This window comes from Colletotrichum navitas (genome assembly GCF_030913465.1).
Source record: "Colletotrichum navitas strain CBS 125086 chromosome Unknown LY79scaffold_5, whole genome shotgun sequence".
NCBI classification, from domain to species: Eukaryota; Fungi; Ascomycota; class Sordariomycetes; order Glomerellales; family Glomerellaceae; genus Colletotrichum; species Colletotrichum navitas.
This window is the reverse complement of record NW_026850551.1, coordinates 571,124-595,004: the sequence shown is the minus strand read 5'-3', so window position 1 is coordinate 595,004 and position 23,881 is coordinate 571,124. Positions and strand designations below refer to the sequence as shown.

At 54.3% G+C, this 23,881-nt stretch overlaps 10 protein-coding genes across 10 annotated transcripts; 1 reads left to right on the top strand and 9 right to left on the bottom strand.

Moving 5' to 3' along the window:
* Positions 1-188: 188 nt before the first annotated feature.
* LY79DRAFT_538927 (GNAT acetyltransferase 2-domain-containing protein) lies at positions 189-3,859 on the bottom strand. Its single transcript, XM_060556778.1, has 4 exons — positions 3,749-3,859; positions 3,502-3,687; positions 650-3,439; positions 189-593 (listed from the first exon to the last, which is right to left on the bottom strand). Exons 1-4 carry the CDS (start codon positions 3,763-3,765, stop codon positions 395-397), a joined length of 3,192 nt encoding a protein of 1,063 aa, XP_060419054.1. The 5' UTR covers positions 3,766-3,859; the 3' UTR covers positions 189-394.
* Positions 3,860-4,409: 550 nt separating this feature from the next.
* On the bottom strand, positions 4,410-5,500 carry LY79DRAFT_506203 (uncharacterized protein; the record flags this gene model as incomplete). The annotated part of the gene is made up of 2 exons (XM_060553699.1): positions 4,410-5,095; positions 5,152-5,500. 2 exons carry the CDS (start codon positions 5,498-5,500, stop codon positions 4,410-4,412), a joined length of 1,035 nt encoding a protein of 344 aa, XP_060419053.1.
* Positions 5,263-6,951, bottom strand: LY79DRAFT_691298 (phytanoyl-CoA dioxygenase; the record flags this gene model as incomplete). The annotated part of the gene is given in 2 exon segments (XM_060564744.1): positions 5,263-6,060; positions 6,074-6,951. The coding sequence occupies 2 exon segments, from the start codon at positions 6,949-6,951 to the stop codon at positions 5,667-5,669; spliced, it is 1,272 nt and encodes a 423-aa protein (XP_060419052.1). The 3' UTR covers positions 5,263-5,666.
* Positions 6,952-7,704: 753 nt separating this feature from the next.
* Positions 7,705-8,350, bottom strand: LY79DRAFT_666098 (Mpv17/PMP22 family protein; the record flags this gene model as incomplete). The annotated part of the gene is made up of 3 exons (XM_060563165.1): positions 7,705-8,048; positions 8,120-8,280; positions 8,340-8,350. 3 exons carry the CDS (start codon positions 8,348-8,350, stop codon positions 7,705-7,707), a joined length of 516 nt encoding a protein of 171 aa, XP_060419051.1.
* A 1,138-nt stretch (positions 8,351-9,488) lies between these two features.
* LY79DRAFT_538923 (uncharacterized protein) lies at positions 9,489-11,360 on the bottom strand. Its single transcript, XM_060556777.1, has 2 exons — positions 10,827-11,360; positions 9,489-10,771 (listed from the first exon to the last, which is right to left on the bottom strand). The coding sequence occupies exons 1-2, from the start codon at positions 11,240-11,242 to the stop codon at positions 9,931-9,933; spliced, it is 1,257 nt and encodes a 418-aa protein (XP_060419050.1). The 5' UTR covers positions 11,243-11,360; the 3' UTR covers positions 9,489-9,930.
* A 651-nt stretch (positions 11,361-12,011) lies between these two features.
* Positions 12,012-12,401, bottom strand: LY79DRAFT_586930 (uncharacterized protein; the record flags this gene model as incomplete). The annotated part of the gene is made up of 1 exon (XM_060560704.1): positions 12,012-12,401. One exon carries the CDS (start codon positions 12,399-12,401, stop codon positions 12,012-12,014), a length of 390 nt encoding a protein of 129 aa, XP_060419049.1.
* Positions 12,402-13,092: 691 nt separating this feature from the next.
* LY79DRAFT_286389 (uncharacterized protein) lies at positions 13,093-14,756 on the bottom strand. Its single transcript, XM_060552163.1, has 3 exons — positions 14,176-14,756; positions 13,791-14,108; positions 13,093-13,711 (listed from the first exon to the last, which is right to left on the bottom strand). The coding sequence occupies exons 1-3, from the start codon at positions 14,603-14,605 to the stop codon at positions 13,182-13,184; spliced, it is 1,278 nt and encodes a 425-aa protein (XP_060419048.1). The 5' UTR covers positions 14,606-14,756; the 3' UTR covers positions 13,093-13,181.
* Positions 14,757-14,907: 151 nt separating this feature from the next.
* Positions 14,908-15,555, bottom strand: LY79DRAFT_576103 (uncharacterized protein; the record flags this gene model as incomplete). The annotated part of the gene is made up of 1 exon (XM_060559764.1): positions 14,908-15,555. The coding sequence occupies one exon, from the start codon at positions 15,553-15,555 to the stop codon at positions 14,908-14,910; it is 648 nt and encodes a 215-aa protein (XP_060419047.1).
* Positions 15,556-15,607: 52 nt separating this feature from the next.
* LY79DRAFT_666096 (uncharacterized protein) lies at positions 15,608-16,568 on the top strand (the record flags this gene model as incomplete). Its single annotated transcript, XM_060563164.1, has 2 exons — positions 15,608-15,697; positions 15,768-16,568. 2 exons carry the CDS (start codon positions 15,608-15,610, stop codon positions 16,566-16,568), a joined length of 891 nt encoding a protein of 296 aa, XP_060419046.1.
* A 1,235-nt stretch (positions 16,569-17,803) lies between these two features.
* On the bottom strand, positions 17,804-22,076 carry LY79DRAFT_506643 (hsp90-like protein; the record flags this gene model as incomplete). The annotated part of the gene is made up of 3 exons (XM_060553744.1): positions 17,804-18,647; positions 18,702-19,636; positions 19,686-22,076. 3 exons carry the CDS (start codon positions 22,074-22,076, stop codon positions 17,804-17,806), a joined length of 4,170 nt encoding a protein of 1,389 aa, XP_060419045.1.
* Between the last annotated feature and the right edge of the window lie 1,805 nt (positions 22,077-23,881).

The window sequence follows — 23,881 nt, the reverse complement described above, 5'->3', positions numbered from 1 at the left end:
TGACGGACGGAAAATGAGCCATTGCTACTTCGTATTGAAGTCTGTAAGGAAGGCAAGGGCGAGGGAAGGCGCACATCTACAACTCACCTTCGTTTCCTTCCTCATTGGGAACTGCACTCCCTGCTCCGTCAGTCATCCGCCACTTGTCACCAGTCGCCATGTTCACCGGATCCACGAGGGCCCTGATGCTTCTTCATATGGCAATGCCGTTCATTTCTGTCAACTGAGAACAATAAACAGCCCTCTCAAATTTGAACAAATAACAAAAAGCCGAGCCAACTCCGTACAAGAGGTGCCCCAAATGGTGGGACAAAACCCGATTTACCCTTCTCTCAGTGAGAATGCTTTTACACTTTTGTTTATGCCACACCGTCCCCCCATCTCATGCAGCTCTTTAGTCCCTGTCCTTCTTGGACTTCTTGGCCTTCTTGTGCGATTTCTTATCCCCAAAGGCCTCTTCGTAAATCTCCGCCGCCGTCGGTCCGGCCTTGCGCTTCGATTTGCTCGTCTTGATGCTGACAACGCCCGTCTTGCCCTCCTTGACAGCCTGCTCTGCCTCCGCCCACGCGGGAGCGTCACCTTCTACCTCGTATCTGAGAACCTGTCAGTCCGGGATCGCACAAGAGCTGTGGGGTGTTTTGAAACTTACTGGTCGAGGGGAAGGGAGTCGATGAGCTCGCGCTGCTTCTTACGCAGCTTGGCCAGAGCCTCATCACCTCCCTCTTCAAGTTCGTCCTCGAGAGAAGTCTCGAGAGGAGCGAACCTATTGTCCACAACCTCATCATCGTGGGCACCGGACGCGTTCTCCCGGCTGACACCAATGATATCGCCCTTGGGCAGCTCAGCCTCGACAGCAGCGTTAACCAAGCCGCCGAAGTGAGTCGTAATCTTGCGCAAGATCTTGATGAACATGGCCAGCAGTTGCGATGACGGGAGAGACAATTCCTGGGAAATGACGTCCATATCCTTCCTTTGCAGACCAATGGCCAACAGGATAGCCTGCTGCACACCCGTCAACTTGATGTCGGCCTTGAGCTTACCAGAGAAGTACAGGCTAGCAAGGGTGGGAACGAGATCAAGAATGACGTGGTAGTCCAGCATGTTGTTGGCGTAGGACTCGAGACGCTTCAGGTCGAAAGGCGTCAGGAATCTGTCGAGCTCCTCCTTCGTAAGAGCTGTTGGCTCTGTGCCATCGAGCTGAGCGCCCGAGTTGGCGGATTCGTCGATGCTGAGCGCGACCACCGACTGGAACTCTCTGAACTGGTAGGACAGTAGCGACTGGAAGCGACGCTGGAAGTCCCTGGCGAAAGCACCGAGCCATGACTGGTCTGCAGTGTTCTCCAGGGGTCGGAGCATCACGCACGTGTGCTCACCTGTCAGGTCGTTGGCAGTTTGTCTAAGGTAGACGGGGGCAAACGAGGCACGCTTCCAGAACTTGTGGAGCTGCTGCGTCAAACCGTAGCTGACACCGACGTAGTCCAAGGCAGCGGGTCTGATCTCAGAGAATCTCGCAAACAGCGGCGGCAGCTTCTTAATATCTCTGATGTGGACGTCATCGGTGAGCAGGGAAGTATTGGCAAGCTCCTCATCCGTCACTCTCGGCAGCGTCTCCTCCATAACGAGATCGGCGTTCTCGGACAGGTTGGTGAACTTTTGCTCGTAAAAGTCGGTGAGAAGCTGCAGAGCCTTGGTCCCGTATCCCATCGACACGTACTCTGGGTTTGTGGCTATCCTCACGATGCGAGCACCCGACAGAGAGGCAAACTCATCGTCCTGGTACTGCTGACTCACGAGCCAGGGGATCAGATCACCAGAAGGACGTTGTCCTCTGCTGAGGCTGTTGATGACGCTCTGTCTGCTGATCTTACCTTCCAAGGCAACCTGAACAACACACAGAGGCTCGGGAAGCTTTCCGTCCGATGTAGGTGCAATCAGCACGTAGAGCTCATGAGCAGGTGCGTCACTCATCAGCTGGAGGTCGTCGGGAGAGTTCTTGTAGTGACTGGCAACGTAAAGGGCCACCATCTGCTGCAGAAACTTCTCGGGGATAGGGTGGAAGGAAAACAGAGTATCGCGGTTGACCTTTAATAGCTCGCACTGGGACGGGTCGGGGCAGCCCTGGCTGCTAGCTTTAGCCTTGGGAAGGGTGGCATCCAGGCACAAGAGCTTGTTCAACCACTTCTCAACGGAGTCGCCCTGGGCATATCTGATGGGCTCGGAGAGTGTGATTTCACGAAGAGAGCGGCTGGCCTGGTGACTTGAGCCCTGGTCCTTGGCCGCCTTGCCTGTTGTGCGATCAGCAACCTCTGTGTCGCTGTTCGTCTTCGCTCCGGGTCTTGACTGCTCTCTCAGCTGCTTGATCAGCTTCAGCGACAGCGAACGGCCAGTACCCTCGTAGCCGTTGATCGTGGAAGCCATGAAAACCAGATAGGGTCCCATCAGCTTGCGAACCAGAGGCAAGGGGATAGCAGCGGCCTCGTCGATGACGACCAGCTCTGCCTGGCCCAGAACGTGAGCATCCTGAGGTCTGATGTACTGAATCGTCTGGCGATGCGCCCGGTGAATGTTGACTCTGACAATGGCCTTGTTGAAGTCGGGGTTCGTAGACTGGATGATCGAGTAGTCGGCGTGATCCGCGTAGCCGAGCGCATCGAAGCCCTTGAAGACAAATTCGAAGAGGGTTTTCAAGTTCTCGGGCGAAGGGGAAGTGATGAAGATGTTGCTGTAACCATGCGCCACAGCAGCTGCAACGGCCACACCCATGGCCGCAGACTTTCCGCGTCCTCTGGCGGCCGTCAACGTAACCGTGCTCCTCAAGGTCTTCTCGGCAATGGCATCCACAAAAGTCAGCAGCGCCTTGGCCTGGTCGACCGTCTTCGCAAGGGTAACCAGGGAGCCGACTGGTTGGGTATCTTGTAGGGCCTCCTTCATGTCCTCCAACTCCTGCTGCGTCTCGGTCTTGACGATGTCCTTGTCGGCCGGCGGAAGTGCCTTGACGTTCTTACCACCAGAGATGGGCAAGACGTTCATCTCGTCGTCAATGACGAGACACGAGTCGCAGCTTCCCAGGGAGAGAATGAAGCGCTCGTTGAAACGGGCGACGACGTCGTCGTGCGCCTCCGTCCGGTATCTCGCGTGGATGTCCATGGACATGGTGTACAGCTGTTTCAAGCTGGTCATACCCTTGAGCAAGAGAACCACCAAGCCGCCACCCTCGACCGTCTCAATCGTCCTGGCGAGAATGTTCGGCGTCATGGCCTCGAAGTCTTGCAGGATGCACATGCCAAAGGTGTTTCCAAGCACCTTCTCGGTCTCCTTGTAGTAGACATATCGGATGTTATGGAGGGACACGAAGAGCTCGAAAGGGTCTGACTCGTTGGCTTCGCGGGTGCCGCGCTTGATCTCCTTCTTGATCTTGTTCTCGCGCTTCTTGCGGTGACTAGCAGGGAAAAGGTTTCAGCTTCAAGTCCTGTATTAGTGCCTCGGAGCAGCGTATCGTACCTGGTGAAGCCCAAGAGCTTGCTCTTGTATGCCCACAGGACAGACTTGTTGTGCTTGATGTCTCTCTGAGACATCAAATAGTGCAGGTTGACAATAACATCCTTGGCATGGTCTCCAACGACTACGAAGAAGCTGCGCTTCTTCTCCTGCAAGCCGTTGTAGATGAGGTTGGGGATCCGCTGGTCTCTGTACGAAAACGTCAGTATTATGATTCAATCACATGACGGGGTTAAGCGGCATAACATACACTGCCTTGCGCGACATCTTGGACAGAGCTCGCAGTTGGCGAGGGGTAGCAGAAGTTGGCGGGTACGGGCTTGCTGAAGGCGGCGCAAACTTACAATTCTCGGACTCGAGGAAATCCAAAAATTTGGCGGAGAGAACATTTTCTGCCGAGCGGTGAGCCGAGAAGCGGCTGCACCTTGGTGGGGTGCAAGAACCTTTTCGACTATGACCACCCCACGGCTCACTTATCGCCACGCCCTTCGCCGATCACCAACATTCACAGGGGAACTAATCAATCTCAAGACACTATCAGGGGGGGAATCTTTTACGACTTGAAATATTCCTTTCTCCTTCCCCATAGAACTAGTAATACACTCTTAGTCTTGTGTTGTACAGGATCTCCCTTTCTCTGTTACACCGTCTGGGCCCTGAGTCTCTTTGGAGGTTGCAGCACGGTCATGAGTGAAGGCTCTGGATGCAAACAGTTGGACGATTGCTATCTGATGCAAAGTTGTCTCTCTCTTCTCTCTATGAAGCCCAAGGACTGGCCAAAAGAAAAAAAGATATGAAACCGTCAGTGATGCCCTGCCGAGAACACCAATTATGAGAGAAAGCGTCTGCCCAAATATGCTCGAGAAGAAAGTGAGAAAAACCGCGGGCTAGTATATACAGCCACGCCCGACTTAAAGTCTGTCCAGCTTGCGGCGCAGGTTGCGCGTGCGCTTCATCAACTTCTTGTACTTCGCCTTCTTCATCTTCAACTTGCGTTGGCGCTTGACGCTGAGCGCGTGCATGGTGTCGTGGCCTTGCGCCTCGTCAAATTTCATCTGGCGCAGGGCCATGCGCTCAAGAAACGAACGGGGGGCCTCGTCCTGCATGATCCTAGGGCTGTGGGCAAGAACCTGGACCTGGCCGTCGGCATCGGTAGTCTCCTCAATGGTGAACATGGCCTTGTAGACGCGGTGGTGGGGAGCCTCGTCAAGGACATCCTCTATGGCGGACTCGGCGTGAGCATCGGCGACGCCCATGGCTTCGGGCGCGGGAGGTGGGCGGAAGGGAATGAACTGTCCGGCCATGGCGTTGAGCTGGACGTAGACGCTTGACTCGCTGCCGTCGGGGTGCTTGAGGTCGATCTTCTGAACGGGCTCGCCTGATGCATCCAACTCTTGGCTGGCCATGGTCATCTTAGCCATGGCGCCCTCAAGATCGTCGGTCGTCCTCGATAGTGTTGAGATGACGTCGGTGGCCTTGTTCGCCTTGGTCCGGGGCTTGAAGATGGCGGCGAAGGCTTCTTCGGTCACAGACTTGGGCATGCTGTGGGTCACAGATATCGGTCGATGGAGCGAGAAAAAGGTCGACAACCCCAGGGCTGCACGTTTTTTTGTCAGTGATTTCATCATACGATGGCTCTTTTATGGGCCATACCCTCTTGAGACAGGTGTTGTGTGCTGGGCACGCTGGGAAGCTTCTGCGCGACCTCCTTCTCGACGCTATCCTTGCTCTTCCGTTTCCGCTTCTCGCCGGTCAACTTGCTGTTGCTAGAGTTGGACGACGACGAAGCGTGAACGGACTGGCCCTGACCGGGTATGTCCTTGGAACCGTTGTTGTTCGGACTGGACGGGCTTGAGGAGGACCATCGTCTCTGGTGGCCGCCAGGTCTTGGGTGAAGGGTGATGGTCGCCGTAGCCGCTCTCGGAGCGGAGGTAGTGAGGGAGGAGACGATAGGAGACTGCGGCACCGAGGCGACCACGCGCCGCACCGATGAGGGCAACATTGTCGCCAGGTGCAGAGTTCGAGGAGTCGTAAGGCGGCTGCGAGGGGGGTTGGAGGTGGTTGTGGATTACGCTTTGTTGCCGACAGAGTCGGTTTGATGTTTGTCAAACCCGAATTTGGCCGCGCCACAGGAAAAGCTCACGGGGGATCCACAGACACCTCGTTACTTAGGCATCAGCTGCGCACAGGCCAACTACGCACTTTCCCCAGGCTTTGAGATGGACGATAGACTTGCGTTGAAACAGCGTTCTCGTCCGTTGAACTAGGTATTGATTCCAGAAGAATGACGTTGTTTGGCGTTCCAGAATACCTCGACGCCGGAAACGCTTCTTATTGTCCGTCCGCGGGATCGAAACGGTCTTGGGATCCTTTGTCACGGGAACTGAGCTAAGCGCCGACAACCCATGACCGTGACTCCTGCAATTCACGCAATTCACCGCTCGGTTATGACACACCGCCAGGCCCGCGGCAAACCCCAAGACTCTTGTCCTTGGAAACTCCCGCATCTCTTGCATTAACTTGACCAACACCACCACGCTGACTTCGTAAAAGGACCCATATCTGCTTATCTTACCCCTCAAGAGAGTATCCCACCTCCCCCGTTTCTTGTCCCATCTTGACAAGCATTCTCCGCATGTTCTCTGCCCTCGTCCTTTCCTTCTCACCTAGCACACCCAAGTCGACCTTATCCACCCACCCTTTGAGGCCATGTTGGAGGACGTTGCGTGCTCGCAGGGTGCTGCCCTTAATATGGCCCGCGCTTCCATGCAGCGTCATGCGCTCCCTGCTGGCAACGTACGCGCCGCGGTGCAGGATGTTGTTGTTATAGAAGACTATGTCGCCTGCCTTCAACTCAACGAATAGTTGGTTAGGAATTTCCTTCTCATACGGATCTGCATTGCGCTCCACGTCCGTTCTGGCTTTGATGTGGGAACCCGGAACGACGATGAGGCTGTTGTCATCGTAAAGGGCCAAGTTCCACTGCGCCGAGTATGCGGGCTGGTTCAGGCGATCCATCTCCTCTTCAGCAGTAGCTGTCGCCGGAATGTCGTCTCTATGCCATCGAAGCTCAAAGTCTTGGTCCGGACGGACAAGTAGATTGAACAGTTCCATGACAAGATCATCATCGGTGCATTGCAACAGCTGCTTTGTGGGTTCGATGACGGCATCCGAGAAGTAGGTTTGGATGAAAACATCGCTATTGGGCATGTCTGGGTGCATCATGCCCTGCACTCCCCAGATGCCTTCGGGGGGTGCTTCGGGTGTAGCAACAGGCCACGGAGGGAACTGTTTCGGAAGAGTCCGGACATTCGGCCATTTACCAGCCCGGGCCAGCGCTGTGGCTTGCTGGGTGGCGTCCCGGAGCCTCGTGAGCTGTTCCTCCGTAAGGATCGAAGGAACAATAGCGAAACCATCTCTGTTGAGGCGGTCGAGAAGACTAGAAGCCGGCATGTTGGATAGGTCGTTTTGGTAAATAATGCTGGAAAGAAAGTGAGACTTGCGTGTTATGAAAAGCCGCTCTCGGGACAGTATCCCTCAAGTTCCCAGGCCGGCACCAGGTTGGCTTGCAACGTTGCAACGCCCGACTCCGTCGCGGAAGAATCCCGGTCCAAGGTGGGGTGTGGAAGGGATAGTCTGGTGCGGGCGGTCTTGCTGCAGCAAATGGTCCGACTTGAGATAAGGAATACGGGGGCGCTATGCCGGAAGTGCCCACTTGGCTGTCTTGATAGGAGAGCTAAATCGGAGGCTTGATTCGGTCTTTTGGCACTCATCAATACTGTCAACTATGAAGTTGTTTTTCCAAGAACTGAAGAAGGAAACATCATTGATTCCTCGGTGTTTCTTAGTTGCTCCGCCTTCAAGCTTATTGGCCTGGCAGAGTTTGGTCGGTGCTGGGCTGGCACGCTCCCTTGCGGGGTCCATCAGTCTACAACATCAGCCAGATGATAGTTGAAATATGACTCGGAGACATCGTCGTTTCAGTTTGCGCAGAAAAGAATGCTGCAATATGTCCCCGCTGGTCGTGCCCATGACCATCTATATTCCCCAAATGCAGTCTATGCTGACTTTAACGCTCCCAAACCCGAGCTAACAAAATGCAAGATCCATGTTGAACCTAAACCAAGATCTCTTATCTCCCTCTCTCCAGATGAGCATTCCCGGCCTATTGCCCATCTCGAGCCAGGCAACACGCAAGGAAACGTCTTACTTGCTGTTCAAGAAGCTGAGATAGGAGTTCCACCCGATGCTAATGACGTTGACAAAGAGGAGGCGGTGTTGAAGAGGGATGAGCTTGAAGTTGACCATCTGCACGAAAGGCCAGAGCATGTAGTTTGATGCAAGCGCCGTCTTGTAGTTCTTGTCGAGCTTCTCCTGGACCGAGCCACCCTCGAGGGTGGCCATGGATGACAGAAAGACGCCAATCATGACGGGAGCGAAGACACCCTGGTCGACGACGACACGGGCGAGGATCTCGGCGTTCTTGTTCTTGAGAACGACGTTGTTCTGGAGGAACTTGAACCAGTTCGTGGCAATGGGGCCGAAGATGGCTGTTGAGATAGTTAACACCCAATGCAATTGAGACATCACGATTGACGACGATGGAGTAAATGGAACATACCACCACCGTAAAGGGCCATTCGGGCAGTGCGGGAAAGGTCATGCTTCTCAAGGCCGCGCTTATCGACGAGCTGCTGGGCGGTGATGTCACCGGTCGCGAAGAGGACACCGGTGGTGATGCTCTGGGTGAGCAGCGGACGAGCCGCGAGTCTTGCCCGATACCTGGAATTGATGCTTCAGCGACACATCCTTGATGAAACCGGGGCTGAGATGAGGCTCACCAGCCGAGCATTGTAAATGTCGTCACAGAGGGGAACTTGGGAAGCCGGCCCGGATGTGGGATTCAATTTGAGGGCAGGAAAATGAGTAAAACTCAGCGACAATTAGCCAGCACCGTTTCAATTGGTATCGGTGAGAAAGATACGAATCGCGCGAGATAAATTGGCGAGATGGATTGGTTGAACGAGGAAATGTGAGAGCCGAGAGGTGGCTCAGATGCAAAGCTGAGCTAGCAAGGCAGGTGTGGAAGGCGATCGTCAGGCCTGCAAGCTGCACGTGACAACATAAGTCAGAATCTGGTCTACGAAGATATTGCGACACAAGCAGAGTTGAAATCTAGAACGCTAGGTGCCTAGCTATGTAAAAAGAAACGACGATGGACACGATATTAAGATAAGAGCTCGCTCTAAGGTGGTCTTGGCCAACGGACGAAGAGACATCGTCATCAAAAAATGGACCGAGTGTTTTATTTGGGGACCTCCTCTCGGTAAGGGAATCTTTGCCTTGCTGCACACCGTCAAACACCTGTCTCTGCTCAGTATTTCCAAAGCTAGCACTCTGCGCCAGCGCCTAATGCAATTTTCGGGGCGACGTTCCAGCGTTCCACTTGGGCTGTTCCCCGCGAAGTGAGCTACACTGGGGTGCATCAAACCACCTAGATGTTCAAAAGACATCAATATTATCACGGGCTGTGTTTAACGGATCCTCGGTCGCATTTGAGCGCAGGTGTCTCTCTGATGGACCGCTGCGTTTTCCGGCCACAATAATGAGTGTCTTTGACTCGTCAACATAGAACCGTTGTGTCAATGAGGGCCCCCTCCGCGCTCAATAGAAATCTGCCTGGCGTTTTCAGCATGATAAACGGGCCAAATGAACCAGTGTGCACTCATTGTTGGAACAACTGCGTCAATCCAGGTTTAAAACTTCATTCCGCAGCATCAGCAACAGCCCTCATCGAGGTGCCATGCAAGCCACCGCGTCCTTCTTCGTATCGCTGCACCAGGCAAGCGGACACAATGAAAAACTTTTCGAGTTTTGATATATCAAAAATTGCCACAGCGATGGTCCCGAAGGACAATCGAGAGCGGTCGACACCGCGATGTGCAATGCAGGCCTCCCACTCTGGATGCCGGATTTCTTGATCCCCAGCACCCCCATGAAGGTAAGTATGAAGAAGAGAAGAAGAGAAAAAGGTTGAAAAGGTGGGAGGATGGGCAGGTATATATAGGTACCCTACACACAGGCTAGGTACGCGCAATCAGTAAGGTACGTACCTCCGACGGGTACTTAGGTACACCCTGAGGCATGAAGTACCTAACCTAGGCAGGTACTTGTAGCTGCTTCGTGGTTGCCGTGGAAGTGGCAGGTGCCAAACAGGCAGCAGAGGGAAGGTGCAAAAGAAACCCTCCGTATTTGCTGAGAGCCTTGGGGTCCGGACAGAGTTTCGTGTCAGGGAGTCATTTTCAAATAGGTGCTGGAGGTTAGCGGCGGCTGCTTGGACCGAAGCATGCTAAGTATTGTGTAGTTGTATAAACATGAAATACAAGTGTGTCAAACTGCAATCATGATCGGGATTACACCTTGGACGCTATCTTATTCATTCTTTGCTGCTAGTGTGACTCCCCGCCCGAAACGATCACGAAAAGTCCTGGAGTTCGTCGAGCCATTTGTTGTCGTGGCAGAATATGTCGCTTTTCGAGGGCCATCCACCCCGGCTGAGTATCGAAGATGCTCCGTGTCCAATTGTGTGAGAGCGTCTATAGACTTTTGTACAGTTTCGTCTGTGACCTGCCCACCAAAGTGCCGAGACCGCCCGCTGAGGTTTAGTCGCCGGGCTGTCACGAGATCGTTCACTGTCGAGACAGAAAAGGCGTAGCTATTATCTGCCAAGGTGAGGTCCTCAAAGACGTTGCTGCGTTCATTGGCTAGCTCGCCAGCTTCGGACACGATGCGGATACACTGGCTGAGGCTCTCCTTTGTCTGCTGGAGGCGCTCGAGCTGGGAAGCGACGGGCTCAGATAGTGCCCCTTGTAGAGTCATCGCTTCCAGCTGGCTGCTGATGAGCGCCTCATGGGACTGCAGCCGGTCTACGAGTGACTTAATGGACTGTCCAGCTTGACTCAGGCCGGTCTTGATGTGTTTGTGTGCCGAGGGACGCTCCGCATACTGAGCAGACTCCGCCGAAGCCGCTTCGAACTGATTGATCTGGGCAGACAAGCGAGCACACATTTCGAGGCCTTGCTTGGTGCTCTCCTTTTCTTCCGCCAAGGCATGCCACTCTAGTGCCACTTGGTCAACAGCTTCAACATCCCCAGCCTTGAGGCGGTCGATCTTCTCCTGCATATCCTGCAGGTGAGTTTGCAGATCGTTGGTGGTGTCGGCAATCATGTCCTTGTAACTGTCGAGAACCTCGGGCGAGATGGCGGCGATGCGTCTGCGAGATGACAGAGGTCAGCGCGATGTCCAAAAATCAACGCAGCTTCACTCACAAGTTGGCATTCGCAAGAGCGATATTAATGGTCGACTTGTGTGCGGCAAGCATGGCCCTGAAGTCGTTGATATCTCCTTGGAGATACTTCTGCGTGATCCAGTCGCGTACGCTGGGTCGCGATGTGTCATTGGAATGCTTTGTGCATTGAGCAATGATTTTGCCATACTCCTCGCAAGCTTGACCACACCGTCGGAGCGGCTGCTGGAGGAATTCAAAGTCGAGGTTTGGGTTGCTCGCAATTGTCTCCAGAAGCGAGCTTAAGACCCCGGCCAAGTCGCCGACTTCCGCTTTGAGCGCGCGGGCGTCCTTGTTCTGACTTTGCAAGCTGCGGATGAGGCTGTGGAGCGTAGTGCAGGCCGTGAAGGCGAAACTTCCAACGGCTAGAACGCCGCTCCCGATGGAAAGTGGGTCCATTTGACGCCGTATTTTCGGCCGGACTGATTGTTGGCTTGTGTGACTCTTGAACGGAGGATCGGTTGGGAACGAAAATGCTCTTCTACGAGTTTGTACAACACTGGTGGGCTGACTGACGTCTGCCACTGATTATAAGCTTCTCCATCCCCGTCACCCGCCTTATCTTCCAGACCCCTAGTCCAAGGTCGGCGGCTAAACGACACATGGTCTCCGCTGAGAGTAGTCCCGGCGGTTACTGCGGTCTGTGCGTCTACCCCTCTTGTCGCGCTGCCCGCACCGGAGCTCCATCCGGCGTCGATCTTTGCCCACAGGCCATCCCACCAACGTCGTTCGTTCAGCCCTGGCGAATCGCCCGGAACGGCGCGCGGCTTAGCCGACCTACGATTGGCTGTCCTGAGTGACTCACACCACACTCGACTCCAGAATTAGCATTGTACTTGGTATGATCGAAATAGAGTTGATTTTTTGCCATGAATACATACTGCAAGAGACGTTCGCTGATTGCGACTGATCTGTCGACGATGAGCTACTTCCTTCCGCGGAGACAGGTGAACGAGTACCTGAGAAGCTCCTCCACCTCGAAGACGTCGTTCGGACGTCAAGTGGAGCCGAGCACTTCGACGTCTTCATTCCCCACTGCTTTCTGGAAGTCATCGTCCATAAACCTCTCCAACAGGCACACAACCAGCTACAATGATTGGTTCCAGAGGAGGTATCCAAAGCGTTTCACAGCCATGGTAGCTGCAGAAACAACCAGCTTTCTCCAAAGCTACGGTCTGACTTCCCACAGCACTCGTGGCCATGGAAAGACCACCTTAGTACGTGGACGGCCATTGAAGAAGCACATGCCCAGAAGCCACCCGCGTACGCGAAGTTGAGGCGCGCCGCCCCCTTGTAGACATTCCGCATCGACTGTGAGAGAGACGTGGCGGTCGATGTCGTTATGGTCAAGCGCCTGTGAGCCAGCAGCGGCCTTCCTTGCCGATGTAAAAGCCCAAGTTGCCGGTGGCTGCAACCCATCCTCGTCCCGGTCGGACCATACGAAGATAGCGCGGTACCATGCGTTAGGCTTCGAGTTGGGCCAAATACTACCAAGTCTCAACTTCCGGCGGGCCATAATCGCGGCCGCGAGCTCCGTAGCCATGTGGTGGAGATACATGTCGGTAAAGGAGAGGTACTCGTCTCCGGCTCGGGCGTCGGTAGCGAGATATTCATCAATCCGGCCCGCGAGCCAACGATAACCCAAATCATACAGGCGAAATATGAGCTGCAGCAGACATCTCCGTTCAACCAGCTTCAGACGGCCTCTGGATACATTGATCCGCGGCAATTTTGGCCGAAATTTTGTGGTATCAATAATGGGACCTAGCTTCCACAAGTGACTCTTCGTGGAGATCCCTGTTGTCGTTAACCTCACATTGGTCAGTCAATAGCGTTTATTGAATGTCAACCGCCGCGTGGTGCCTTCGGGTTCATTCAAAGCGACCAAGATGTACGTTTGCCTGTAGCAAGATGGCCATCTCAGAAGCTAATACGTAGTAATAGGTCCAGAGATATCGCAGCAGAGGCATATCAGGATGCGGTTCGCTACCTGGAAACAGAACTCAATGGAGATGAGCAGGCGAGTGCTTGGCTCCAAAAGGCCAAATGCACAGCTTTGGATGAGTTGCAGAACGCGACCCAAAAAGTAGAAATCCAATACCACCAAACGTCTCGGAGCAGGCATGGTTGGTTTGGTACTGCAAATTGCGCAACGTAACATTGTTCTTCTCCAACCCTTAAGTCAAGAATCACACTCTAACCAGCTGAATAGGTGACACTGCCAGTCTCAGAGGGATATAGTTGGATATTGGAGACATGAAACCACGGCTGCAAGACATGCATCTCAGTCACGTTCTAGGAGTGCTGAGACCTATACGCTCGCCAGAAGACGCTCTTATCAAGCACAAGTCTCTCGCTCCAAGAACAAACTTGTGGTCCAATCGAACGCAGAGCACGTTGCAATTGCTCCAGAGCGTCGGAAACTGGGTTTCATTGCCGGATTCATCGCTGCTTGTCTTTCAAGCCGTGATTGTATTGACCGAGCATATTCTTCCGCGCTATGGCCGTGTGTCTGCTCCACATGCTTTTCAAAAGCGTTGACGGTCTTGATAGTTGCTTGCAGATGTCCAAAGCTCATTGCCTTGTTTCTTAATCTGGCGAGTTGGCGTGCGGTCGAAACGACGTTCCGAATTTGGCGACCATTCAACTCTGCATCGGCCAGTGCGTCTCGTCTTGCTTTCAACATGGCAATGTTAACCTTTTCACCTTCAGGGCGGTCAGAGCCATGTGACGCTTCAATTAGTACTTCCTTCTGCTTCAAGAGATCGATGAAGTTATCCCGGATTTGTTTGCGACCTCCTAGGTCTATGGGTGGGTAATGCAAGGTAAGCTGCATGCGTGATTTGAAAGCCTCGTCGAAATGGGCAACTGGTACCGGTTAGCAGTCTCCAATATAAAGGTTTCAAACTGATCGGGGCCCGGCAGTTTCCTGTCGCCAAGCACATACCTCGGTTAGAAGTCAATATTAGGATACCTTCATAGTACTCCAAGACACGGAGGAAAACAGACACCAGAGCGTTCCTTTTCAGATCCATCTTTTCGCGCTCCTCAAGAAATATATCACTCTCATCCAGCAAAACGACTGTACCGTATGAGTGCAAGACGCCTCTCCCTTTGCCTTCAACAATATCAGGAGACGCATCCGACGAGACGTGTCCCCGAACCACAGCTTCGATGAGCTCTTTATGGGTGTAATCTAGTACTAGCTGCTCGAAAGCGTTCTTGTTCCATTCGATGGCACTGATGTGCTCGACCTGCAACGTTCCTGTCGAAGTCAAGACTCATCAGTCACGTCCATTGAGAGACTCGTCATTTTACTGGTCACAACTCACTCCACTTCTTGTCATGCATGCCAAAACCAAGAATCGTTGGCGGCAGTAGCAGTAAGAAATGCCCACTTGGAGGCTCATCTCGGCACATGACTTCGTACGCTAAGGTCTGTGTACTTGTAGGGGCCTCTTCCTGCTCATCGTCACTTGAATGAAGAGTGTTGTACATTTCCATATCGACCATGTATCTTGGGTTAGACTGTGTGGTGTCAGCTTTCAATGGTTTGATATTACGAGACACGGGCTTCCCACCGCACGGATTTCGAATTGCGGACTTGGTGCGTCGTAGGCAACGAATCTTCGCGTTCGACACGACCAAAACTTTTCGCCGGATCTCCTCAATGCAGCCTCGAATGAACCCGTTCGATCCAACCGCAACGGGTACATTGAAAGTTCTCCTATGTTCAGGGGACCCTCCTCTTTTGATGGCCATTCAAGTTTGAAGACTCTCTCTTATTTAGTGAAACCCTCGTCGAACTCCCAGCTGAAGTAGCACAGCTCCCAGGGGACTTTCGACGTGAGCAAGCTTCCAGAAGTGACGAATCCCCTTGGCCGTTCCTGTTCAAAACTGACAACAGCTTCGTCAGGGCGGAAAAGCATCCTCATGTGGCTTTTCTTCATCAGCCCTTGGGAAAACAGCAGCTCAGCCTCGGCGTATAATGGCCCGAACGTGTCCTCTACGTAGTCCACCAACTGAATGGCATGCCGGCTTTGATCTCCAGTATCTGCCCTCATTCAGATGAAAGAGCTCGCGTGATGGATCTGCACGTAAGGAGGTCGAAGCTCTTCATCCCATCCGGGAAACAACTTCGGTTCGGCGTTTGCCAAAGCCTCCATCGCTTGACGAAGCTGTTTGGATATGCGGATATCTTCACTCGTTGAGGTCGCGAGTTCCGTGTCGTCGTCGTCTAGAACATCAAAATAAGGCCAAAGATCTTTGGGGATCGGAGGGTCCAGGCATGGTGATGGGGTTCGGGTAAAGCGGTCTTCTACATCTTTGTGGAACAATTCGCAGTCGTATAGTCGAAGAATGGTAAGATTGGCGCTCCTGTAAGATTCCACGCTTCTCCCAAAGCCAGTAAGGGGTGCTTTGCCCCTCAAAGAACTTGCCTTGCTGTCTTCTTTGAAGAGACGGGGGACATTCTGGTACACAGTGTCCTTAGCGTGGCTTGTATGGCCGTTCGCCTGCCCTCTGCACCGAGCACGGTGAAGAACCGACACCATTGTACTCGAATATAGATTTCGGGCCTCCTGAGAGTTTGCTCTCTGCATATGCAATCGCTTTTGGGGACTTGAGCTGGCAGAATGCGTTTCCTCAGGCGAGCATTCGATATGAGGGGTTTGTCCCCGAGGCCGTTTCCGGATATTCTTTGCGCTGGTCATGTTTTGAATATTTTTCGCTTGCAAATTCGTAAAGACTTCAGGCCGGGAGACAATGACATTCATCGCGACAACCTCGCTGCCCGTCCAGGAGTGCTACCTCCGCTTCGCCAAGGCTCGAGAGGCGCAGCCTCGCCGTGCTGTCGTTCGCGCCGCAAACGGTCTACTCGACCGCCACCTACCCCTGGTGGTGACTCCCCTACGTCCGCTGGCAGAAGCGCCGGCTGCCCGGCCTGCCGTCCTGGGTGCCCGACCTCCGCCTCCAGGAGGCCGAAACCCTGCCGGCCTACACCTTCAGATACGGTAAGTTCTCGGGCGGCGGAGCCGAGGCCGGGACCATCCAAGTCATTGACGACAAGGTTCTCCGTTGCAGTGGAATCGTGGTGGACATGGTCAAGGACCGCGGCGTCTTCATGTTTGACTTGCCGCTCCCGCCGAAGTCCGCACGGATACCGCACCCGCTGGACAAGATGAACACCTTGACCGCCCGGCACGTGCTGAAGCACCTCGATTATTACAGGGCGTGCGTGCGCCTGGCGTCGCCTTCGGGCTCAGAGAACGTCCGGGACCTGGCCCCGGAGCGGCTTGCGTCCCTGTGGAAGGCCTTGACGTGCGAGCGGGCCCAGCTGAGCGACCGCATCGACGTCGACCTATCAGAGCAGTTCGAGGCAATGGTCACCGGGATGGACACGTGGTTCACCTCAGAGGACCCGGGCGAGGCGGAGAAGGCGCGTTTGAACGTCATAGCCACCGGCCTGTCGATCGAGAGGAGCATCCTCGGCTTCGGGGTCCTGCGGCGGCTCTGCCTCACGGCCGAGAGCAGGCTCTGCATGTCACCGAATGAGGCGAGGGTGGGCGACGTGATCTGCGTCCTGCTCGGGTTCGAGGTCCCCTTTGTCATTAGACCCACGAGACGGGGCATGTACGAGCTGATCGGAGACGCCCACGTCAGTGGCATAATGGATAGCGAGGTTCTCTCTGGCAAGCAAGATCGAGTGGATATCATGTTGGAATGAGGTAGGACAGACAGCGTAGCCTGGAGGCTGACCAACCAACTCCCGAAACTCCTTACCGTGGGCATCCTCCGTTGACCACTCTGACTTGCAGGGAAAGAAATAAGCACACTCTATAGAGCCTGGAAGATGTGGGAGGCTACATACCTACGCAGGAGGGGGGGGGGGTTAGACAGTGCCCCATCATAATATGCCTAGAGTGACCTTAGGGGTCAGGCGTTGCCCGCCTGACATAGGAAGTACCAGATATATATACCGTGTATATCACTCCTGTCATTTATAGCTCCTTCTCTGACTGTTCTCTTCATTGTTGTCTTTTTATATTTATGTGTAGTCATTCAGACCAAGCTAATATTAAACCACATTAACAGGCTTTTTTAAAGACTTGGAGAAGAGAGTGGATCTAGATACAAAAAGGGACATAAAATCAGACACATTACTCTATGTGTACCAGCTGAATTAATGTACAGTATATTCATCCGGTCATAATCATTGGCCACTGCCCAGAACCCCCCTCCCGGGTAGGTAGCAAAGCGCCCATACTGGTGACACAGCTCGAGGTAACTAACACAAGTCATCGTTCGGCCGTACATAGTTAATCTTTGGAGATTCGAGTCTTAATCGAGCCGCATCGTCTTGATCGTAAGGGAAAATTACAATTTTCGATTGAATAAAATAAAGCCTGAGCTCGTGAGCAACAGGAAGCAGAGTCTCGTCACTGCCAATCCCCAATCGATGGCCTGTCTCGGCACGCATTACCGAGATGTACGCATACAGTAAAAAAAAACCGCTCGGTGCCATGAGACCCATCCCCTCGCGCCTCTCCCTCCTTGTTATGCCAGCCCTCAAATGGTCCTCGCCTCAAACCGCTTCTATCCTTCTCCCCTTCTCCTTTGCCAAAAGGGGGAAAGTAATAGAATGAAAAAAAATAGGCATGTTTTCCGAGAAGAAAAGGAAAAGATGGCACTCCGTTTTTGTATATGTTTCCACAGTGCGATCCGGTCACCGGGGAATCCCAACCTGCCCCTCATGATGATAATGCTGATCGAAATGCCAAATTGCAACATGACCTGCCGCGCTCCGGCCCTTTGTTCCCTTATTTCCTCTACCCATATGTACAGTCCTATTGTGTTGCTAAAGAAATTAAAAGAGGCACGTCATCCTTGCGCCTCGCTGTAGTGCTGGCTGTCTTTGGTAGACACAGAAAGATACGAGGCTGTTCGAACTCCTCGTGGTTATCATCTTCGATTATGTTCCTCCTTTTCTAATCTCTCGACGTTTTCCTCCGTCAAGGAATCGCCCGCGACTACCGTCTGAAACGATTCTCCTCGCCGCGGGAGCTTCTTGTCCCCGGCAGCGTCCATAAGCTTCCCTTGCTGGGCCTGCAAAGCGAGCTCATCCGTCTCGGACCGTCGCATCGGTTTGATGGGGTCTCCTGAAGTCGGGGGATCAAACGGCGACGGCTCATACGAGTTGTTCCTGGTCAGAGGCCGAGGCGTCACCGGATCACCCCGGCTGTCCACGTCTGCCTCTCGGCTCTGGTCTTGTTGTCGCCTCGAATGTGCGGCGGCTTGCGTCGATTTCAGTGGCGACGTCGAATCCGGCAGATCGTGCCCGACACCGGGAATTTCCGCATTGCTGCAGTGTTCGGCCGTGTCTGAGCAGTCCGACATCGAGCTGTCTGAGCCTTTATTGACGACGGGTCTTTGTGGCCTCCTGGCCAAACTCCATCGAACCAACATCCTCTCCAGTGTTTTGCTCTTAACTGGCTTGGCAAGGTAATCATCCATACCCGCCCTGGTGCACTTCTCCTTGTCGCCTTGGATTGCCGAGGCCGTCATTGCCACAATGGGCACGTCTTGCAAGTACGCCTTGTATGGCACGTGGTGCCGCAATAGATGCGTACACTTGTAGCCATCAATGACAGGCATTTGGACGTCCATGAGGATGATGTCTGGCTTGGCGTGCTTACCTTGTTTGGCTGCCGCCATGTATTCGAGAGCGTCTTTTCCGTTCCATGCGGCCGTCACGCTGAATCCAAGCTTCATGATTGTCTTGGTGGCGATCTGTTGATTGATGGCACTGAAAACTAAGGTTAGAGCACGACGCGCAACTACGGACTGAGGGATAACTTACTTATCCTCGACCACCAGGACACGGATCTTGGCGCGTTCGGAATGAGGCAGCATCTCTTCTTCCGAGGCTGGTGGCGTTCGAACGGAGAGCCGTCGAGCGGGCGATCTGCTCTTGTCCGAAAGAAACTGTGAAGAGTCGCCAGACGCGGGGGGTGTATTGAGCAGTGGCTCATATTCAGAACTGTTGCATGACACGCTCATTTCGGACTGCAGCCTGTCCGGTATAGAACCGATTTGCACCAAGGGGCCACCACGTTGTTGTTGGGGCTTGCTGAACGGGACCCAGAATGTCGCGACGGTTCCGTTGCCCAGCGTAGATTCCAAAGTCATGTTACCGTTCATGAGCTCCAGGAGGTTCTTGCAAATCGTCAGGCCCAAGCCGGTACCGCCAAACTTCCTCGCTGTGGATGCGTCCCCTTGACTGAATGGCTGGAAGAGCTTCTTCCGAACCTCTTCCTCGATGCCGATGCCGCTGTCCTCGACGATGAACTTGACAACGATGCTGTCTGATGTTTCCTTTTCCTTCTGGACCGAGAACTTGACATAGCCCTGGTTTGTAAACTTGATGCTGTTGGTCAATAGGTTCGTGATGATCTGGCGTACGCGGCCGGGGTCTCCAATGACAACCAAGTCGTTTTCTACCTCTCCGGAGATATCTGAACGGAAGTCGAGATTCTTCCGTTCGGCAGCAAAACTCAGCATTTTCCTCACGTCCGTCACGATGACTGACAGGGAGAACTGGACTTCCTCGATATCGAGGCGTCCCGACTCGACCTTTGAAAAGTCGAGAATATCGTTGATGACGGTCAAGAGCGCGTTGGCCGACCGTTGTATGTTCTCCACATACTCGGTTTGCTCGGCATCGAGCTCCATGTCCCGAAGCAGCTCGGCCATGCCGATCACACCAGTGATGGGCGTCCGAATCTCGTGGGACATCTGTGCAGCTGTCAGCGTACTTCTGTGATCGGGATAGGCTACCACGAACATTGGCGAGGAACTGGCTCTTCAGTCGGTTGGCCTCTTTCGCGGCCGCCTCATTGGCCATCGCTTGCTTCTTCTCGCGGGACTCCTCCTTGAGACCCTCGGCCTTCTCCTTGAGCTCACTGACGTCCATGATGACACCGATGACGCCCTCGATGCACGTCTCGTTGGTGCTGATGCCTTCCTTGGTCTTTTTGCCGAGAATCGGCAGGAACCGCGTGCGGTACCAACGGCCATCCATGCCGTGTTCTGCAACCTCTTCCGTCTTCCCGCCTGCCAGGATGTCTTCGACGGGCCGCAGAAACTTTGGGTGCTCCCCGGTCTTGAGCTGAGGGTTGAGATGGTTGAAGGCTTCGTACATGTTCTGTCCGATGAACCAGCTCGAGTGAGGAGGCTTGCTGCCTTCTCCGTTGCTGTCCCAGATGAGAGCACCCTCCAACATTGTGAGTTCGAGGTTGGTGTTGACGGTGAAAATCGTGACTTGGGAGTGCGCTAGAACGCTTAGCAGCTGCTGCCTGGTGCTCCTGGCCGCGAGCTTGGCCTCGATGCCTTCGTTCACGTCTGTGCAGGTTCCGAACCACTTTTCGATTTCGCCAGTCTCCTTATTTCTCAGCGGGAGAGCCCTGCCCAGCATCCACCGCCATTCGCCAGTTTTGCTGCGGCACCGATACTCGGTTACGTACGGGTCGCCTGTCTTTAGTGAGTGTCTCCATCTCTTGATGGTTTCGGGCATGTCGTCCGGGTGAAACGGATGTTTCCACCCAAGCCCCAAAGAGTCTTCGGGTGTTAGGCCCGTATAAGTGTACCAACGAGTATTGAAGAAGTCGTGATAGCCGTCTGCTCGCGTCGTCCATACTAGTTGTGGCATAGTGTCGCAGATCAGCTTGAAACGCTCCTCGTCCCGCTCCCTTATCTCAGTAATCTCTTCCGTCATCTTAGTGACATCTCGGAAGGTGACCACGCCGGCTAAAAACTCGCCCGTGCTATCGTCTCGAATCGCTTCTCCCAAGGCGTCGTAAACCCTCCTCTCGCCGTTGTCGACGATCATTCCGACACGCATATTGCTGAACGGCTTCTCCGTCCGCAGGAGGACGGAAATGGGGTACTCACTGACATCCAGCTCCCTAGAAAACTCAGCGTCGTATACTGTCCACCCGGGAAGTAGGTCGAATCCATCCGCGGACTTTTCCAAATCGCTTTCGTGGCGCAGGAGGGCACGGGCGGCCCGGTTGGGAAACGTTACGCTGCCATCCTTCCACATGGCAAGAATGGGCATCGTTGTGTTGTCGAGCAGGGCGTCTCTCATGAGAATCATTTTTTGCAAAATAGAAGGCGTGCCCGCGTGTGCTGCTGTAGAGGGCGGGCCCATGGGAGGAAACGGGCTCGACGACAGCGAGACCGCGCTAGGGCTTATACGGAACGACGGCGAACTCGAGTCGTGACTAGAGCTGACGGAGGGCGGGTTCGAATTTGAGATGGTCTTGCGTTCCGCTTGCTCCAAAATGGCGGGCTTTGCCACGGCTTTGCGACTCGAGACGAGCGATGACGACGGTGATTGAGAGCTCGTAAAGGTCAGGGTGAAGTAGACCTGGTGATCCTCGATTTCCCATATCGTCACAATCATCTTGGCATAGACCTGATGCTCCGATGCACCTGACCTGTTCCGAGAATCGTATCCGGGCTTACCAAGCTCTTTCCTGGAAATGACAACATCGACCACGGCATCTTTGACCGCCGACGGGCTCGGCTGGGTATCCAGCAACGGCGGAGCCAGAGAATGGGGTGTCGGCGTCGCTTCCCCGCCGTAACCTTGGTCGAACAGGTCGGCGGCGTCCTTGGAAGTCTGTCTCGCGCCCATTTCGACTACGAGGGAGTCCAAAAACGCTTCCCACCCAACCCACACGGGGCGCCCTTCCTGGATCATGTCGATACCCACCTGGGACAACGATTGCCCCCTCAACCTCTCGGCGACGTAGGAGTTGTCGTCTAACGCGTCATCGGTCATGCCCAGCATCCTGCCCATTGCTTCGTTTGCAAGCACCACGGTCTTGAGATTGTTGAGGACCAACAACGGGACGGGAAGATATTGCATGGCGGAGAATGCGAGCTGGCCAGGGGTGATGTAAGGCATGGATATGCGAAACGGACTTGCAGAATGTGAGCGCTTGCCGTCGGCGGCTGCCAGGTTCAAGTTCTCGCGGAAGAAGCGACCGCTACTGCTGGTCGTGCTTGGTGCGCCATCGCTGCGCATTGAACCGATCTCGGGTTGCGATGTTGTGTCGAAGTTGAAGCCGCTTTCTCCAGAAGAAGGCGGCAGAGCCGTCTTGAGGGGGGCAACTACGGGAGCGTTGCCACGAGCGTGGTTGTTGGCGACGAGAGGTTTGAGGGGTGACATGACGGCATTCGCCCGCGCATGGGAAGCTGCGGCTCGCAGGTGAACCTCGTCGGCGTGAGGGCGAATTGGTAGGAAGGTAGGGATGTGCGGAGAGGAGGTTTCGAGGTGGTGGGCGAGTATTGCAGCCAAGTCAGACAGCGGGTTCGTCGAGTGGGCGGGGGAGGAAGGAAGCAGCTACGGTGGCGGCAAAGCAGGTTGCTAGAGGATCGTGGGGGGGTAGGAGGCGGAGCAGAGCATGGCGCGGCGCCTCGTTTGTGATGGTTCAAGTCGATTTTGCGTGAGTTTCCCTTGGCGTGTGGTCTTCTAGACTGCCGTATTCTGGACCGGTTTCCGGACGGGTCTGCTCGCTGGGAATGCGGTGTGATTGTGTACTGCCTAGGCTCGGTCTCGGCACTACAAGATATTGAGTATGAAGGTGTGCGCGGGCGCCGCTATTCCTATCTGTTAGTCCGCACGTCTCTCAAGATGGCCTGGATCAAAGGATCAAGCACTGGCGGAAGCGACAACGGCGGCTGGGATCGGAGCCGTCAGGGCTTGCTTGACAAGGGAGGCGCAAGCAGGCACGAGACGGCCTGCGGCAGCGGTCGAGGTGAAAGGAGATGAGACTTGGGGCGCCGCGGAGAGGATTCTCGAACAAGTTAGGCTCAGCTGCAAACGGCGGTGGCGTCGTCGAGGGGACAAGAAGCGGCCGAAGGAATGAGGAGGAAGGGTCAAGGTAGGGTGAGCAAGGAAGCAGCAGCGGCTTACTAAGAAATAGCGGGTGTGTCCGTGTCAGTACCTCGCCGTCTTGTCTAGTCTAGATGGGCGGTTGTCTCGACGGAGAAAGTAAAATGCTCGGATGGCGGGTTTGGATCCGGAAGGGGTATGGTGAGAGGTCTAAGATTGCAGCGCAACAACCATGTGAGAAGGAGAAACGAGGAAGACGTGGCGAGCTAAGAGCGGCGGCGGCGGCGGCGGCGGCGGCGGCGGAGGAGGAGGAGGAGGGGAGGGGGAGATGGAAGAAACAGAAGCAGAAGCGGAAGGAGGTGAAGGTGCAGAAAAGCAGGTGATATGCCATGTACACGGCGTACGAGCAGAGCAGCGGAGTGGGAAGAGATGGAGGTGGGGTATACAAAAGACGACTGCCGCTCAAGCTTCAGACGCCGGCGTGCAGCAGTAAGTCTGCAGCAGTCTTATTACGCCGTTGGTCTTGGCTCTCGGGAGAGGAGAAGATTACAGAGTAGGTAAGTGGAAGAGTAGAGTGAAGTGAAGTGGAGCTGGCTAGGTAGATGGATGGATGGATGGATGGATGGCGATGATGGTAAAACGGAAGGATTCGCGAAACGGGGAAGAACCGAACGGAGGGACCGGGCACACACACTCACGTTGGGTAAAAAGAAGAAAATATCACTCAATCGCCCAAGACCAGACCAAGGCCAGTAGGTGATTAGTAGTAGTGGGTGGTTTTTTTCTTTTTCTTTTTCTTTGGGTGTACGATTCGAGGATCGGAACATGGGGAGCGTGGTTTTGAAGGAAGATGGGGGGAATTAGGAAATCGAAGCGCAAAGAATGCGGTATACGTTTATTACTAGAGAGCAAGAGAGAGGTCCTCGAACAGAATCGGGGACCGTCATAGTCCAAACTTTGTTTAGAGTGAAGGCGCTGCATCCCCCGTCGACACCGATCAAGCATCAGGGGATGCAGGAGAGAGTGGCCGAACCCATGCAAAGGCCTTGGGGGGTATGTGACCTGGGATGGAGGGGGGGGGGGGGGGGGGGGGGGGGGCGGTGGTACAACACACACGCGCAGTCCGTGTAGTTTACGTA